General features: G+C 35.8%; 1 protein-coding gene and 1 pseudogene across 15 annotated transcripts in view; both read left to right on the forward strand.

Annotated features, from left to right (window-relative positions):
- The window catches only part of Efcab3 (EF-hand calcium binding domain 3), a 107,242-nt gene that overhangs the window by 27,026 nt on the left and 61,243 nt on the right, over positions 1–18,973 (forward strand). For 12 of the 15 annotated variants that reach the window (XM_071603940.1, XM_071603943.1, XM_071603945.1 and 9 more), the window contains 8 exons: positions 8,615–8,668; positions 9,695–9,799; positions 11,197–11,250; positions 11,681–11,785; positions 13,714–13,767; positions 14,332–14,436; positions 15,156–15,224; positions 16,060–16,164. In XM_071603940.1, coding sequence (XP_071460041.1) covers positions 8,615–8,668; positions 9,695–9,799; positions 11,197–11,250; positions 11,681–11,785; positions 13,714–13,767; positions 14,332–14,436; positions 15,156–15,224; positions 16,060–16,164 — 651 coding nt within the window. The remainder of the gene's footprint in view (positions 1–8,614; positions 8,669–9,694; positions 9,800–11,196; positions 11,251–11,680; positions 11,786–13,713; positions 13,768–14,331; positions 14,437–15,155; positions 15,225–16,059; positions 16,165–18,973) is intronic. The other 3 variants (XM_071603944.1, XM_071603942.1, XM_071603941.1) reach the window with 3 other exon arrangements.
- Positions 328–1,562, forward strand: LOC114101284 (heterogeneous nuclear ribonucleoprotein H-like; annotated as a pseudogene).

The raw sequence follows: 18,973 nt of genomic DNA on the forward strand, positions 1-18,973 counted from the left end.
GGTGACCCTTAGAGACTGTGTGGTTATGAGGAATGCTGCAAGCAAAAGATCAAGAGGATCCAGTTTTGTAATTTTCTCATCTGTGGCTGAGGTTGATGCTACTGTGACTGCAAGAGCCCGTTCAATTGATGGGAGAGTTAAATGAGACATAACAAGAGGAATCTGGATAACCAAGGGCTTATGTGACTGTAAAAAAGCTGCTTTTTGTTGGAATTAAAGAAGATATCAAGATATTCCTCTTAGCCACGCTAAAGTCGTGTTTATAATCTATTTTGATGCCAGGATCCTCGAAGAGACACAATGTGGAGCTCCAAAGTCAGAGAAGGATTCATGGTGAAGGTCCAGGACTTGCCCTGGTTTTGTTCAGCTGATGAAGTGTAATATTTGTTTTCTGACTGCAAAATTCAAAATGGGGTTCGAGGTATTCATTTCACATACACCAGAGAAGGCAGACCGAATGACAAGGCTTTTGTTGAACTTGATTCAGAAGATGAAGTCGAATTGGCCCTGAAAAAAGACAGAGAAACTATGGAACACCAATATGTTGAAGTATTCAAGTCAAACAACATTGAAATGAATTGGGTGTTGAAGCATACTACTTGAGTTTGCTACTCAAGTAGTCCTGATATGGCCATTGATGGCTTCATATGGGCTTAGAGGACTCCCCTTTGGCTGTAGTAAGGAAGACATTGTCCAGTTCTCAGGATTGGAAATCGTGCCAAATGGGATAACATTGCTGGAGGACTTCCAGGGAAGAGTATAGAGGAGCCCTTCATGCAATTTGCTTCATAGAAAATAGTGGAAAAGTCTCTAAAGAAACACAAGGAAACAATAGGGCACAGGTATTTCTTAAATATACAAGCTGAAGTTAGAATTTATTATGATCTGCCACGAAAGCTTATGGCCACGCAGCTGCCAAGTCTCTGTGACAGACCTGGGACTGGCAGAGGATATAACAGCATTGGCAGAGGAGCTGGGTTTGAGAGGATGAGGTGTGGTGCTTATGGTAGAGGCTACAGAGGCTACAATGACCATAACAGCTATAATAATGGCTATGGATTTAGGTCAGAGAATGTCTGATCACAGATTTTGGGTTGGTGGCTCTACCTTCCAGAGCACAACAGGACACTGTGTACACCTGTAGAGATTACCTTTCAGAGCTACTGAGAATGACATTTATAATTTTTTTTCACCACTCAACCCTATGAGAGTACACACTGAGATTGGTCCCCATGGCAGAGTAATGGTGAAGCAGATGTCGAGTTTGCTACTCATGAAGATGCTATGGCAACTATGTCAAAAGACAAAGCAAATTTGCAACATAGATATGTATAATTCTTCTTGAATTCTACAGCAGGAGCAAGCAGTGGTGCTTATGGTAGCCAAATGATGGGAGGCATGGGCTTGTCAAACCAGTCCAGTTATGGTGACCCAGCTGAGTGGTGGTTATGGAGACAGCTATGGCAGACAGAGCAGCATGAGTGGGTGGATACGACCAAGTTTTACAGGAAAACAGCAGTGATTTTCAACCAAACATTGCACAGGTAGCCAAGGAACAATGAACAGCAGCTCCTACAGTAGTGGAAGTCATGCATCTAAGGGTGTGAACGGAGTTGGAGAGATGCTTGCTATATGCTAGAGTGTTGACCCTATATTTTCTTCTAAGAGTTGCATAGTTTCTGGTCTAGTCCCTAGGCCTTTAATCCATTTTGAGTTCACCTTTGTATAGAGAAAGAGAAAAGGGTCTAGTTTCATTCTTCTACATATGGATAAACATTTTTCCCAGCACCATTTGTTTAAAAGGCTGTCTTTCTCCCACATATGTTTTTGGCACTTTTGTCAAGATTCAGATGACTCTTTATTTATCTCTGTATTCTATTCTGTACCACTGGTATTTGTGTCTGCTTTTATGCCAGTACCATGCATTTTGTTTTTTACTATAGTTCTGTGAAGACAGGTATTGTGATCTCTCCAGCAGTTCTTTTTTTTTTTTTTTTTGGTTCAGAATTGCTTTGGCTATTCTGGGTCTTTTATTTCTCCAAATGAATTTTAGCACTATTTTTTCTAGTTCTGTGAAGAATGTTATTGGCATTTTGATGGGGATTGCATTGAATGTGTACATTGCTTTTGGTAGTGTGGTCATTTTAACAATATTAACTCTGACTGTTCATGAACATGGGAGTAGGGAGCTTTCCATCTTCTTATGTCTTCTTCAGTTTCCTTCTTCAGTGTTCTATAGTTTTCATCATAGAGGTATGTTACCTCCTTGGTTAGATTTATTCCTAGTTTGTTTTGTTTTGTTTTGTTTGAGGCTATCATGAATGGAATTTTTTTCCTGATTTCTTTCTCAGCAGATTCATTATTAGTATATAGGAAACCTATTTATTTTGGGGTGTTTGTTTTGTAACCTGCTACTTTGTTGAATTTGTTTATTAGCTCTAGCAATCTTCTGATGAAGCTTTTTTGGATCTTCTAAGTGTAAGCTCATATCATCTTAAAACAGTGATACTTTGACCCCTTCCTATTTTTATCCCTTTTATTTCTTCTCTTGCCTAATTGCTTTGGCTAGTACTACATTAAGTAGGAGTGATGAGAGTGAACATCCTTGTCTTATTCCAGATTTTAGAGAAAATGCTTTTAGTTTTTCGCCATTCGCTATGATGTTGATTTGGGGTTTTTCATAGATGTCTTTATGATATTGAAGTAGGCTCCTTATATACCTACTTTCTTGGGTGTTTTTTTTTTTTTTTTCATGAGTGAATGCTGACTTTTGTTGAACGCTTTTCTGCATCTGTTGAGATGACTAGTTGATTTTTTACCTTAATTCTATTTATGTGATGAATTTACAGATATTTATTTGCATATGTTAAATTACCCTTGCATCTCTGGGATAAATCCAACTTAGTCATGATGTACAATCTTAATTAATGTGTTGTTAAATATGATTTTCCAATATTATATTAAGAATTTTGACATCTAAATATTGGGCAGTAGTTTGTTTTCCTTGCTGTGTCCTTATCTGGTTTTGGTAGAGTGTGATACAGGCTTCATAGAATGAATTTGGAGGTGTTCCATCCTTTTCTATTTTATAGAATAATTTAAGGAGCCTTGGTTCATTGATACAATTCAGCTGCAAATCCATCTGGTCCTAGATCTTTCTTTGTTGGAAGGCTTATTATTACTGCTTTTGTCTCATTACAATTTATTAGTCTGTTTAGGTTTTCTGTGTCCTCTTGATTCAATTTTGGCAGGTTGTGTGGTTCTACAAATGTATCCATTTCTCCTAGGTTTTCCAATGTCTTAGAATATACATTTTCAAAAGAGTCCCAAATGATGCACTGGATTTCTGTAATGTCTGTGGTGATTTCTCCTTTTATCTCTAATTTTATTAATTTGGATCTTCTCTTTCTTTTGAGTAGTTGGTTAAAGCCTTATAAATCTTGTTTATCTTTTCAAAGAACCAAGTCTTCATTGCATTGATTCCTTGATTTTTTTCATTCTTGGTTTCATTGATTTTGGCTCTGATCTTAATTATTTCCTTCTTTCTACCGGTTTTAAAATTGATTTTTTCTTCTTTTTCAAGGGCCTTGAGATGCATTATTCAAGATTGTTTATTTGGAAAAATTCTGATTTTCTTATATAGATACTCATATATAAACTTTCCTCTAGAACTGCCTTCATAGTGTCTAGAGATTCTGGTGTGTTCTATCACTATTCTTGTTTGATTCTAAGAATTTTTAAATTTTTCCCCAAATTTCTTCTATCAACCATTCATCATTGGAAAGTGTATTGCTCAATCTCCATATGATTATGTAGTTTCTGTAGGGTTTTTTGGTATTGACTTTTCTAAATTAATTTCATTATTATTTGATAAGATACAAGAAATTATAACAATTTTTTGTATTTGTTAAGAATTTCTTTGTGAACTAGAATATAATATATTTTGAAGAAGTTTCCATGAGCCACTGAGAAGTGTATTTGGCTCTTGTTGGATGAAATATTCAATAGATGTCATTAATTCTATTTGATTTATAATATTTTTAGACTTAAAGAGTCTTTACTGAGTTTATGTCTGAATGACATATCTATTGGTGAGAGAAGTGTGTTGAAATCACTAGTATTATTATACTGGTGTCTATCTGAGGCTCTAATTTTAACAGTGTCTCTTTTATGTAATTAGTTGCACCCACATTTAGGGCATAAATATTTACTATCATTCCATCTTGTTGAATTGTTCCCTTTACCAGTATGAAGTGACCTTCTTTGTCTCTTTGGATTAATTTTGACTTGAAGTCTGCTTTGTTGGATATGAGAGTAACTACTCCTTGTTTTGAGGGCTCCATTTGCATGATACATAATTTTCTATTATTTCACTTTCATCCTGTGGCTGTTCTTGCCTATAAGATGAGTCTCTTGTAAATAACATATAGTTTTGAGTCTTGTTTTTTTTAAATATTTATTTTTTTAGTTTTACATGGACACAATATCTTTATTTTACATTGATGTGTTGCTGAGGATTGAACCCAGTGCCTCATGCATGCTGTGCGAGCATTCTACCATTGAGCCCCAGCCCCTTGAGTCTTATTTTTTGATCCATTCTGCCAGCCTATGTCTTTTAATTGGAGAGTCTAGATTATTAACATACAATGTTAAAAAAAGAGATGCTATAAAGAGATGCTTATTAATTGCTACCATTTTGATTTATTTCTGATGTTTAATTTGGTCCTGTTTTTCATATAGTTAGCTACTTTTCAAATGAGATTTGTTCATTTGTGATCTCTGGGGTTTGCTTTTATTTCGTCTGTGTGAAGTATTTCTTTAAGTATTTTTTATAGTGCCAGCTTGGTAGTCATAAATTTGTTTAGTTTCTGCTTGCCTTGAAATGTTTTCATTTCTTCTTAGATTTTGAAGGATAGCTTTGATGAATATAGCAATATTGGTGGACAGGTGTTTTCTTTCAGGACTTAGAACACATCATTCCAAGCCCTCTGGCTTTTAAAGTTAGTGCTATGAAATTGAAAATAATTCTGATTGGTTTGCCTCTAAATGTGACCAAACATTTTTCTCTTGAGGCTTTTAAATTCTATTTTTGTTTTGTATGTTAGGCATTTTAATTTTGATATGTGGTGAAGAGGTTCTTTTTTATTCTTGTCTATTTGGGGTTCTAAACACTTCCTGTATCTGATGTCCATTTCACTCTAAAGGCTTAGAAGATTTTCTGTTATTATTTCCCTGAAGTGGTTATCCATTCCAGTAGTCTGCATCTCACAACTCTTTTCAATTCCAATGATTCTTAAATTTGGTCTCTTAATGTTGTTCCAGAGTTGTTGTATATCCTGATCATGGTTATTTATTTTATTCACTTTAATACTGTCTGAATGTTCAAGGCTGATCACATTGTCGTCCAGTTCTGAGATTATAATCATTCTCTTAAATTCATTATTTGATATTTCATCCTCTTCAGTACCTTTGTAATCAGTTGCTGGTGAATTCTGAATTTTATGAAGGATAATGTTACCTTATGGTTTTTTTCACATTTACCGTATTCTGTGTTGACTTTTATGCATCTGTGTGGGCCTTTTTAGGGCACTGCCTTTTCTTGCCAAAGTATCCTAGAGTGATATAGATCAAGACCCCCTCATAGGTGTGATATCCACAGACTTTGTGTTAATTTCATGTTTTTGCTGTAGGAGTTATGTCCATGAGTGGGACCCAAGGGCCCACCCTTAGCTATTCCTATTAGGGACCTGGTCATTAGTGTCTTTGTCTCTTCTTTGTATTAAAGCAATAGCTGAAGTTTGAGCATCATTAATTTGTGTGTGGAACAAAAAAGTACACTCTCTTCTTTTGTTTAGAAGCAGTCTCTACCTTGTGAACTTATAATGTCCACATAGCTTCCCAGAACCTCACAGAAAAGAAAAAAACACACAACAGCAACAACCAATGCAAACCAAATGCTGCATTAAAATAAATACCTGGTGCATACTATGACATCTACAACACCACCATAAAAACAGGAATTGTGGAGTCAGCAACTGCCAACATTAAAAATAATACATAACTGTGAACTAGAACTGGCATTAAAGTAAACAGAAGGTGTCAGCTATGTCATCCATAGCACTAATAATTTTTACAATATAAATGGTGGGGACAGGATTTATAAAAACCAAATAGTACCAAAATATGGTAAAAATTCAATTCATTAAGAGAAAAGGAAATGTAATAGGAAGGTAGAAGAGGGGAATGTTCAAAATATGAACAGATTCAAAAGAAATGGAGCAAGTGATGATGATAAAGAAGGAGAAATAATAGGAAAAACAAAGTAAGGGAAAGAGAAGGTGAAGTGGAAGAAAGAAGAGAAAGAGAAACAAACAAAACCAAAACAGACCGAAAGCCAGCCCTCAAAATATAAAGCAAGGAAAAATAACTATTGTTAAAAAAAATGCTAAAAATGAGAAAAACAAAGAAATATGTATATTCTATATATGTCCATGGACCAATCAGTACAGCAAGAACACATCACACACACACAAAAAAAAAAAAAAAAAAAAAAAGAAAAAAGATCCTTAGTGAAAAGTAAAAGAATCATTTTTCACTGAGGTGATCAAAACAGTCAACAAGAATGGATGATCATTGCATATGCCCAACTTTCCTTCTTTCTATTTTTTTCTTGGACTATGTACTGAGAGAAGGAGAGAGAGAGCATGTGTGTGTGGCTCTGTGGTAGAGCATTTGCCCAGCACACGTAAGGCACTGTGTTCCATCCTCAGCATCACATAAAATAAATAAATTAGTAAAACAAAGATATTATGCCCATGTTCAACTAAAAAAAAAGAAAGAAAGAAAGGCTGGGGGTTGTTAACCTCTTCCTGTTCTTGTGTTGCCCACCAAGCTGCCAGTTGGTGTATCCTAAAACTGGAGCTAGTTGAACTAGCTCTTAGCTTCCCTTCTTAATAGTATAAATATGTAATGAGAAGTACTGCAGATTGGAGTTTCATAGACCAGATCAAGGCACTCCCAAGGTAGGGCTGCTGCAGAGTTCTATGAGGGGAGTTCTGGCAATTGGGGCTTAGTTCTAATCAGGCCTGTTTAACAATTTTTTTGGGTGGTATTTGCTCTGGAGAGATTAGATCAACATATTCCTAATGCTAGCAAATGCTGATCTCTGCTGGTAGTCTGAATCTCATGAGTCTTCCAAGAATTCTACTCACAGGGCAGGGGAGCCAAGCATCCACACACTCTGCTGCCCATGAATATAGCCTTTCTGGCTTAGTCCCTGAGTATATTCACACCTCCTGGTTCAGTTTCCCAGCATTCTTCAGCTAGTCAAAGGAAAAGCAAGTTGGGCTCTCTTTTGTTTCCTGACTTGAATCCCCTGGGTATATTCTCAGGTTCTTCTAGGTACACCTGAAGCCACATATTAGGCACTTGCTAGGGAAGTATAGCAATGTTTGCTACAATCTCCTGGGCTCCTGCTGCAGCGTGGCTCCCCAAAGATGGTTTCTGCCTCAACTCTCCACTTGCCAGTTGAGAAACAGAACATTTTCCAAACACCAGTTCACTGTGCACCCTCTGGATCAGCTCATTTCAAGCTGCTTTTCTTTCTTTCTTTTTTATTTTTATTTTTTTAGTTTAACATGGACACAATATCTTTGTTTTATTAATTTATTTATTTAATGTGATGCTGAGGATGGAACACAGTGCCTCACATGTGCAGGGCAAGCACTCTACCACAGAGCCACAACCCCAGCCCCAGGCTGCTTTTCTTATCTACAGGGTTTGCCCTGCCAAATCTGACCCCTGTGTTTCTGTGCTATCCCTCCCCTCTATGGTAAATCCTTGCTGCCACTACCACTCCCAGATGGATCCAATGTACTCTTTTTTTGTTCTTTGTTTAATGCACCCAAGTTTCAGAGTCTCTAAAACACTGTCCAATATTGAATTTTAATGAAATTCCTCTTTCACTCATCTTGCTGAGAAGCAGTACTCCCACTGCTTATATGCTGAGCCATGGAACAACTGCTTTATCAATGATGTTCTTAAGTGACTGACATTATTTTAAGTATTTACAATTATATACAATGAAGAACACAGTGACTGCCAGTACAGCTGATTGTCACTGCCTTGATTCATGCAAAGATGCCAGCAGTTTTACTCACCTTTGCTTTTGCACCATCAGTGCAAATGCCAACACTTTGAAAAAGGCAAAGGGTATTGAGTGGCTTCAGAGATCCATGGACCACACTTTGAGAACCACTACTCTGATATGCCTCAACCTTCTACATGGTGCAAAAGAATTAGGTCTGAAAAGAGAAAGATTGACTATGGAATGGAGCTAACTTCAAACAGGCAAAATCTCACACACCATAATGCTCTAAAGATGTTTAACAGCTAATAACTTATAGAAAAAAAAAGAAGTTATATTAGTTGAATGGATATGTTAATAGAGCTTAAAACTTCTTTTCTACATGTTCCTGTGAATTAATAATAATAATAATAATAATTCTAAGGTAAAGCATAAAAATTTCTGTAATTCCATATACCATATTTTAATTTAAGAATTTTGTATCTCACGATCTTCATCTCTGAATCCAAGTTCTGAATTTTCTTACAGAAGATGAAAAGGTTGAGTTAGATGTGTTGATGGATGCAGCAAAACATTTTATGGGTAAGTAAAAATTTATATAAGATATTACAAAATTGAGATGTAAATCTTTATAGAGAATTGCCTTTTGCCAGGCATGGCATGGTGGTGTACATCTGTAATCCCAGTGGCTCAGGAGGCTGAGACAGGAGAATCACAAGTTCAAAGCCAGCCTCAGTTAAAGAGAGGTACTAAACAACTCATTAAGACCCTGTCTCTAAATAAAAAATAAAAAAAATAGGGCTGGGAATGTGGCTCAGTGGTCAAGTGCTCTTGAGTTCAATCTCCAGTACAAAAAAAAACAAAAAACAGAATTGCCTTTTTGTAGCAGTAGGTAACTCCCTCCAGCAATTAGTGTTACAAATTCATTCTACTCTTTTGTCTATTAATTGATAATTTTGTCTTACTAACAACAATTCAGATTATTAAAAATTTAGGATAAGTATGGACACTCTCAAAAGAGAAGTACTAACTTATTCAATATCTGGTTCAGTAGTGTTTGTTTCACTGGTGTTCAAAGAACCAAAATATAGATGAACACAGTAAATTTCAATGTGAAGTTTTTACATCAGGATATTATGGTTATTATGAATAGTTATTCCTTTAATTCAGGCCATGGAGTAATAACAGAGTTGTTACTTTAAGGTAAAATTATGTAAATTCTTTTTTTATACCTTTGTTTTATTTATTTTATGTGGTACTGAGTATCAAGCCCAGTGCCTCACACATGCTAGGCAACTGCTGTACCCCTGAGCTACAACTCTAACCCCTGAATCATGTAAATTCTTTATGCCATCTATCTTAGTTCATTCCTACTACTCTAACATAATGCCACATACTGTATGCCATACACAAAGTATAATCTTATTTGAATTAAAAGAATTCTTTCACATACTGAATTTCAAAATAACTCTATGTAAATGAAGTTGGCTCATGTATTAAACTTAATTCTGAAGTTAAAAATAATGCTGTATTTCATTATATTATTCATAATTTGGAATAACTAAATCCCTTAATATGCTCATCTGAAACATTCCCATCTCTTCAAAGGAAAAAAGGTTGAAACTAGTGACCTAAAAAATGTGCTGGGAAACATGGGAATCCGGATCACTGAAAAAGAACAGTTGAAACTGTTAAAAACTCTGCCCATCTCTAGTGAGTATTTAGCATACCACCCTGATGTTCAGGGAAATGTGATGTTGTGGGCTTCTGGTGAGAACTCTGAGGAATACCCTAAGGGAAAATAATGTAGTACTGGCATTAGAAATGCTGTTCTTGTTATTTTTATTTTAATTTAGAAGTGAGAAACTTCTCTCTTTTGCATTCAACCAGTGACCCCTTCTAAATATTTTCATAGTGACACAGCTAAATATCCCCCATTATGTACCCTGCACCTTCAATCTCTCCCATGCAAAATTTTCTACCTCCCCCAAATCCAACTATATTAAATTTTTTTTTTTTTTTTTTAAAAAGGTAAACACCTGAGGTCAGAGGGCCTCCAGGCTCATGGGCCTGTCATTATCTGTTCTGATTGGTCACTGACACAACCCGTCAGCCCCTCAAAAGTTCTTCCTCCTGGACACTTGCCTAGGCTCACCCATAAACCCTAGAAGCCAGCCAGTGCTCACCTGTACCTCCTGCTTGATCTCAGGGACCTCCATACAGACATCCTTACCTAGCCCCATAGTTTCTGTCCCCAGTTGTCCCCCAGGTAAGAGCAAACCTGCACATTGCCAAAGGGGCTAGTGACCCTGAAGGCAGAAGTAGCCAACTGGACAGCAAATGTTCCATATCCATTGGAATTCTCCTCGAATAACTTAAGACTATGGCAACTTCATTGTGTCTGACATTGCCCCCAGTTTGATCTCTCAGAGAGCCAGTTGTAAGAATTGCTTCTTTGTTAGTACTTTGGTTCTGAGAAAGCAGGAAGAAGATGAAAACAGACTGTAAGGGAGACTATGGGAGAGAGAGAGATGGCAGGCACTGAGGGCTCCTTCAACACTCCAGACACTCCCACCCCAAAATGGAGACCTCTGGGGAAAGACAGGACACTAGAGGACAGATTGGGCTAGTAGATGACTACCTATTCTCTGTTTCAATTACATTTCACCTCCATTTATAGAGTTTGTTTAGAGGAAGAAAACATTTCTTTAATTTTTATTTAAATATTGTTTTATTACTATTCAAGTTGATAACTGTTTCTAAACCATCTCTGCAATGGGGTTACCTTTTGAGCTAAACATATAAGTACACCTCATGGGCCCACAGTAGAGACAGGGAAAAGAGGAAAAGATGGGGGGTCAAAGTGCAACAAAAGAAGAGAACAAGAAGTCAGCAGGAGAAAAAAACACCCATGTGTGCCTGTTTGTAATACACATCAGCTACTGCCATGTGTTTCAGCAAGGGGCTAGACTGACCATATTGACAGCAGTCCTTATCCTCTATTATTGAGGGTAAAATAGAATAATATTTTGTAGATGATCATATAAAACATCTTACAAAATTGTAGTCTCTTATCCTCCTTTTGACTTGTATTTTATTACATTTTACAGCAGATGGCACAGTGTATATTAAAAGATTACTGGATGGTTTGAAGCCCCTCAAGGGTAAGAATCATGAAAACAGCAGCTACAATGATTGTGCCTTGCTTTTTTTTATTTCTCACTTATTAGAATTATACTATTCTACTATTCTACTACTTTCCTGATTCTGAAAATATGTGTCTTAACCAATCATTCTTCTTTGGGTATAATTATATTTGAGAAAATCATTGTTAGTAGTTTTTAAGTTTTGCTTCCATTTAGGTTGGTTATCTTTATTACAATTCATGAGATTTGTCTAATTTTTCCTTTATCACATCCAGGATCTTCACTTCAATTCAAAGTTATAGCTCAGTGCTGAGGGAGCATTTTCTCAACTCTGACACTGACTTTCTGGGTTCATCTAAGTAGCCAATGTTTTACTCTCCACTTAGGGTGATGCCTCCTCTCAAAGCTAGCATCTTCTTGAATTTACTTGTATTTCTTATATCCTAAGGAAAAAGAGTCCATGTCAGTAAGCTGGAAACACTTCTGGAGAATTTGGAACTCGAGCTTGAGGAAGAGGAATATGAGGACCTACTAAACCATCTGCCAATTGATGGTTAAGTATTTCAGATACCACTGTACCTGGGAGGAATCTTAGGGCTTCCATGGGTGGGCTTCTGAAAGTAAACTTATTTTCCAATCTTCTTGAAAAACTAATGAAATATTTCAAACATACATAAAAGCAATACAAACATCAGGTGCCCAATAGCCAGAGTTAACAAATGCTATCTTTTTGTCATATTTGCTTTATCTATTTTCTCTCCTTCTTCCCTTCCTTCCTTCTTTCTCATGTATACCTTTTTTAATAAGATAAAATTGCAGTGATGACTCAATTAGATCAATTTAGCTGGATAAATTGTCAAAACTAGCATAATTCATTAGGAAGAAAATATTAAGGAATTAGCCTCAAGCTAAGATTTCCTTATTAGAGAGTAGTTGGATTCTAACCCAGAGCCAATTTCCATCAGAGACACAGACAGCATATCTTTCACTAGAACCAGAATAGGCCAATCCAGAATAAATAGTTTTTCTCTCCTAAATCAGGGCCACTACTACCTTCTGGCATCTTTCATGCTAACATAGAAAACAGCTTGTAGTTAAAACTTCACTCTCAGGGATGGGGTTGTATCTCAGTGGCAGAGTGCTGGCCTAGCACCTGTGAGGCAATGGGTTCTATCCTCAACACCACATAAAAATAAATAAATAAAAGCTATTGTGTTCATCTACAACTAAAAATATTTAAAAAAAAAAAAAAAAAAAAAAAAAAAAACTTCATTTCCCCTGGGCTTAACAAGACTGTAATTATCCATAATTTTGTCTGGCTCATTTTCCTTAATAAAAAAAAATATATAATATGTATTTTTTATTTATGATATTATCTAAGGAGTCCTCAAATGCTCCCTACTGGAGAAGGTATTGTTGCCAGAAGGTATTTTTAAGAGCCCTTGAATTTTTTTTGATGACAATATTTTCTTCTTTTCTCTCTCTCTTTCCCTCTTTTTTTTTTTTTTTTTTTTAAGAAGTACTGTATGCTACCACTATGTCCCCAGTCTTTCTTTTATTATATATTTTGAGACAGACTCTTGCTACACTTTTGAGGCTGGTCTTGAACTTGAGATCCTCCTGCCTCAACCTCCCAAATAACTGGGATTACAGATGTACATCACCATGTTTGGCTTAAATGACTTTTTCTTTCTAATCCAACAGTCTATTGTACCACTTGCATTCTTTCATTTGTTTAGCTAGTACAAACTAGCTACAAACTAGCTAAACTAATGCAAAACACTGAACTAAAGTGAAAAATTTCTATCTAGTGGTATAAAGAAAATTAAGGCATGATTCCAAGTCTTAAATAGCTTAAAGTCTTAAGGGGTAGAGATAGGGAACATATGCAAAATTTAAAGAGTGTGACTCATACTGTTATGGTTTAAGGGTTAGCTGCTTATGTAAATAAATGACTTTCAGATTTCAAATTCAATCTTGTCTATTGAAACATGCTCTTCTTATGAGTCTAAAAGAGGAAGAAGCCTATTAAAAGGAACTACTGTTAAACTTCTCTATCTCAAAATGGTATTAGTTAAATGAAAGTTCACTTTAAATTTATATCTTGAGCAGGGCACAATGGTACATGCCTGTAATCCCAGTGATTTAGGAGGCTAAGGAAGGAGGATCATTTGTGGAAGGCCAGCCTCAGCAACTCAGCAAGACCCTCAGCAACTTAGTAAAACCCTGTCTCAAAAAATGGAAAGGACAGGGCATATAGCTCAATGGTAAAGCATCCCTGGGTTGAATCCACAGTAACAAAATTAATAAATTAACATCTTGATTTTTTCTTCCCTCTGTTTCTTGTTTGAGTTAAAAGAGTTACTAGAGAAAATTTTGAAAAACAGCTGAACTGTAACCCTTTACATTACAAATTACATTTTTCATGTCACTTTTCTGAGTCTAAGATTTGGTCTCTGCCTGAATTATATTTTCTTACAGAGAACAAAAGTGTTGGTTTAAAAGTGGTGATGGATGCAGCAAAAACTTTTACAGGTAAGTGAGAAGTTAGGGTTAACTAAGACCTGAATGCTTTATCGGAAAGAACAGGATTTGTAAAAACAGTCATATTCTCTTCAGGCTATTTATGACATGCTAAATTGATTCCTCTAAAATTTAATAGCAAAATGTTTGTTTCATAAACCTATTGTTTGATTTTGGATTTTTTCCTATACAAAGCTATATTATGTAGCATTGTGAATAATAGTATTTCCACATCACTGCTGTTTAAACAAACAAAATATAACTCAGTACTTTCAATATCAAGGTGAAGCTTTTGTAGTATAGTTACTACAAAAAGACCTCATAATTCAGGTGATATGATGGTATTTGACTTGTGTCTGGAATTATATGGACTTTTCTTTCTCTTGACTTTAAAGTATAGACTTTCTTTCTAACTGCACAATCACATGTCCTTTAATCTGTGTAATTTGACAAGTTTTATTGTAAATTTGCTCCTGTAATTAGGGAGAATGTCACATAGGTAATCTTTTTCATAATTTGAAATCATTAGGCTATTGAAAAAAATTCTCCATGTTAACAATTCCTGTCTTTCTAAAGAAGAGAAGGCTGATGTCAGTGATCTGGGCAAAGTGCTGAGGAAAATGGGGCTGATACTCACCAATGAGGAGCAAAAGAAGCTGCTGGAAACTCTGCCCACTAACAGTAAGTATTTAGCACACTCTTTGAAGATAGGCTTTTGGAACTTGGATGTGAAAACTTATGAGTTATGTTATGTGTTTGTCCAGTAAAACCCATTTAGAAAGCACAATTCTTGCACTAGAAGAAATCTTGTTTCCTGTTTTTGTCACTTATATTTTATTGATTGACTGATTGGTTGATTGGCACTGGGAATTGAACCCAAAGACATCTACGCTGAGCTACATCCCCAGTCCTTTTTTTTACATTTTATTTTGAGATAGAGTCCTGCTAAATTGCCAAGGCTAGCCTCAAACTTGATATCCTCCTGAATCGCTGGGACTATAGGCATGCACTATCGTGCTCAGCAGGTGATTTATATTTTAATACTGGAAGCTGGCAACCTCTTTCACTAGTCTCCACTATCAAATACAAATTTTTCTGTAGTCCTGGGGGCATTGCCTAATCTAAGTCATTTACAAGAAGAGGGAAGTCAGGGAAGTAAGAGAAGGAAGGAAAAAGCAAGAAACAGGAAATTAAGACTTTTTAATTTAATCAATGAGTACATTAATAACAGAAAGCGCTTACTTTATCTTTGGTTTAATTCTCACATGAAGGTAAAAAGAGAATGAACTTCCAAACAAATCAGAAAGTTGTTCGGTGTTTTCCCACAAAATTAAGGATGTTGTGTTGTCTTTGTGCAGTCTTTGTTAGTCTTCCCATCACTTAACCTATATTCTGAATAGTGTCTTATCTTACAGGTGGTGGAAAGATATATAAGAATGGATTGCTAAAAGGTGTGAAAGCCCTTACTGGTGAGTGAGCAAGTTTCACCTTACTGGTGAAAGAGCAAGTTTTTTAAAAAAAGAAAACTTCTGCTTAGAAATTTCTTTCAGATGTTCAACTTTGCTTTCTGCACTATTTTCCATTGTTATGACACATAACTTATGAGTCTTCTTTGGGTGCACAGAATTTGGGGATTATAAGTAAAGTATTGCATTACTGTAGGAAATTTTTGACACTGTTTTACTTGTATAGACTGGCTGTTGTTTTAACCAGGAGTTGCCTACTCCTATCTACTCACAATAAACAAACCCAGATCAGTATTAAAGGGGAATGTCCTACTTCTACTTCATATACTAACTTTGTGCAAACAATTATTCCTTTACTTTGAAAATATATTTTAAAATACATGAAAGTGATAACTCTAACCACTTGAAAACTGGTAAAAAGAACTGGGTAAACATCCCCTAACCACTACCAATCTCATCTCTCCCCATGAAGACAGATACCATTAGCAATTCAGTGGTATCTTTCTCAATTTTTTCCCCTATTACTAACAACTGTATCTAAATCTACACACACACACATACACACACACAATTTTTTATGCTTTTTGCTTTATCCTCCAATTAGGATTTTTGATGTATGACCATGATTAGCATTTTTCATTCTTTTTAAAAAATATTCTTTTAGATGTTGATGGACCTTTGTTTTATCCATTTATCCATTTATTTATATATGAGGTGCTGAGAATCGAACCCACATGCTAGGCAAGTGCTCTACCACTGAGCCACACCCCAAACCCCAGTATTTTTCATTCTTAGGCAATGATACTCATGTTCTTATTCCATTCTCTTTCTTCCTAAGGCCCACGAGTCAAAATCAAAAAAGTGGAATCTCTTTTGGAAAACATGGGAATTAAAATCAAAGATGAAGAACTTTGGGAACTAATGACTGAACTATCAACTGATGGTGAGTATTATGGACATCAATTTGCTCTTCACAGAAACATTAGCTCTCCTATTAGAACAGGTGAAAGAAAACTTTTTAGTATTACAAGGAAATAAATGAAAATAGGAAGACTTACTCCTGAGTCATGAAAAACACCATCTTTAAAAATGCCTTTAAAAATGGAAGTCTGGGATGCTATTTGCAGGACTCAGCCATGCCTGAAAGTGCTGCATACCTAAGGAACTAAGAGAATAAATTGAAGTGGTTCTGGGGTTGTGGCTTAGTGGTACAACACTCACCTAGCATGTGTGAGGCACTGGGTTCAATCCCCAGCACCATATAAAAATAAATAAACAAAATAAAGGTATCATGTCCATCTACAACTAAAAATTTTTTAAAAGAATGAATTGAAGGGAAATTTAAGAGAAAAATTAAGGGAGTCAAAAGTCAGATGATGAACTAGGAGAGAAGGGTTGCAAGAAAAAGACCTAATATCCCTAATGTAGAAAAAGGTTTTGCATATTGGTAAGAAACAGAATATGAAATAGGCAAATATGCAAATAGGTGACTGTAGAAAAGGAAATGTAATGTAAATGCCCAATAACATATGAAAAGATGTTTAATTTCACCAATAATCATGAAAATATAAAATACAAATAAAACATGATTCAGAACTATTTTCACTCCTTGAACTAGCAAAAATTAATAAGCCTGACAATATCTAGTTCTTGTGAGGGTATCTAGTTTGAGTAAGTATTTCCATTGTTATACATCTTTTTATAAAAGTTGTTTTGTAGAGCTGGGGTTGTGGCTCAGCAGTAGAGCAATCGCCTTGCATGTGGGAGACCTAGGTTCAATCCTCAGCACCACATAAAAATAAATAAGTGAAATAAAGGTATTGTGTCCAACTACAACTAAAAAATAAATATTAAAAAAAAAGTTTTGTTTTGTAGGCAGGTACAAATATGTAACAATAAATCTCATCAATATGAATGACTATGATGCACCAATAAAAAGTGGCATGGGGGGGTCATCTTGCAGTAAATAGGGAGAAAAAAGATCTTCCCTTTTTTCAAGTGAATCCACTACATCCCTTATCTGTAGCATATAGTATTTCTTTGTGCTGAATCACCATCCATGTTCTGCCACAAACTTGCTGACAAATAATTCAACCCTACTTAATCTTACTTCCTTCATACATAAAAAGGGGAGTTGAACTTAATGGTTCTCTTCTTAATGGTCACTTCTTGCCTCTGAAAATAATATAGATAATACATGTAAAGCGCCCACTGTAGTCCAGAATACTCAGTAAATGTTAGTGATGATGAGAAAGATATAAAAGATATTGAAGAACAGAGAAAGAAGAAAAGGAAATTCCATGATCTATGAACAAATTTTGCCTACAATGAAAATATAAGTCCTAACAGAGATAAATGTTTATTAATTATAACTTTTTATAAATAAGACAAGACACAATTTAGGACATTTTACAAGAAACATAGCACTAAGGGCTTAGTGGCACACACTTGTAATCCCAGCAGCTCAGAAAGCTGAGACAGTAGGATCACAGTTTCAAGACCAGCCTCAGCAGCTTAACAAGGCTTAACAAGAACTTAGTGAGATCCTGTCTCAAAATAAAAAACAAAAAGGGCCGGGGATATAGCTGAGTGGAAATTGTCCCTGGATTAAATCCTCCTGTTCTTTCTCTCAGAAATTTCAGTACCTTCCATATACATATGGGGTTTTCAACTTTACTGTTCCAGGGACCCCTATGAAAATCTAATGAATAAAACACTTGAGTATAATGTTTCAAAATGCATAAAATAAAATACATAAGATTATAAAAAACATATTAAAATACAGTTTATCAAACATTTAAAATATAATTGTTAGCACTTGTTAAAACACTTAACAAGTTCTAGTTGCAGGTCAAATAATTCTTAGAATCTTAAAGTATTGATGAATATAAACATCATTTCAACATATTTGCAATAATGATACTACAATATGAAAGTGTCAGTGGTTTACATTAGTATCAAAGTACAGGTTCTGCTACTACTACCATGGCTTGATGTCTAAATTAATAATTGAAGAAAATGATGCTAAATTCAAGTTCAGAATTAATGAAAATAAAGATGGATTTTTTTCCCATTCAAGTTCAAGGACTTCCAGAATTCCCTCAAAATAGAGTACATGGATCCCAGGTTAAGAACTAATGTAGATCATCTATACTTCCTATTACTTACTGTTAAGTCCGGTGGCGGTGTCTTAGAACAAAGAAGCCAGGGGAAGGAAAGTAACATCAATCAGGCCCTGTCAGAAACACCTGTCAATCAGCAGGATCTCCTAACTAATGCCTGTCAATCAGCAGGAGCCCCTGGCCAATCCTGGAGTTCAGCCAGCTCCCCTGACCAACTCCAGCAGGATAAGGGACCCTAAAAATCCCCTTTACTGTCCCAAGCCCTTCCCTTCCTGCCGTGAGCCCCATAAAATCCCAGTCCGGTGGAGCTCCCACGCCGTTTCTTCTCAGACCCTTCTCCTGTCCACTCTGTGGGTCTAATCGAGTTCCGCCTGGGAGTGATACCTCAATAAAGCCTCGTTCAGAGGCCTTTTTAAATCTGCCTCCTTTGGTTGCTACCAGCCTCGCCTGATCTGACACTTACCTCTTTAATTTCAATCATCTTTTTCTCCCTTTTATCTTTAACTTCCACTCGTATGGTAATGACCTAGACCTTGTCCTCACCTATTACTTTATCACTTCCAAAATCTCTTTTACATACCCACTCTCTACATCCTCCCAGTTCACTTCCTGTGCAGACATTTCTACCAT

This window comes from Marmota flaviventris, chromosome 17 (assembly GCF_047511675.1).
Source record: "Marmota flaviventris isolate mMarFla1 chromosome 17, mMarFla1.hap1, whole genome shotgun sequence".
In the NCBI taxonomy this organism is placed as follows: Eukaryota; Metazoa; Chordata; class Mammalia; order Rodentia; family Sciuridae; genus Marmota; species Marmota flaviventris.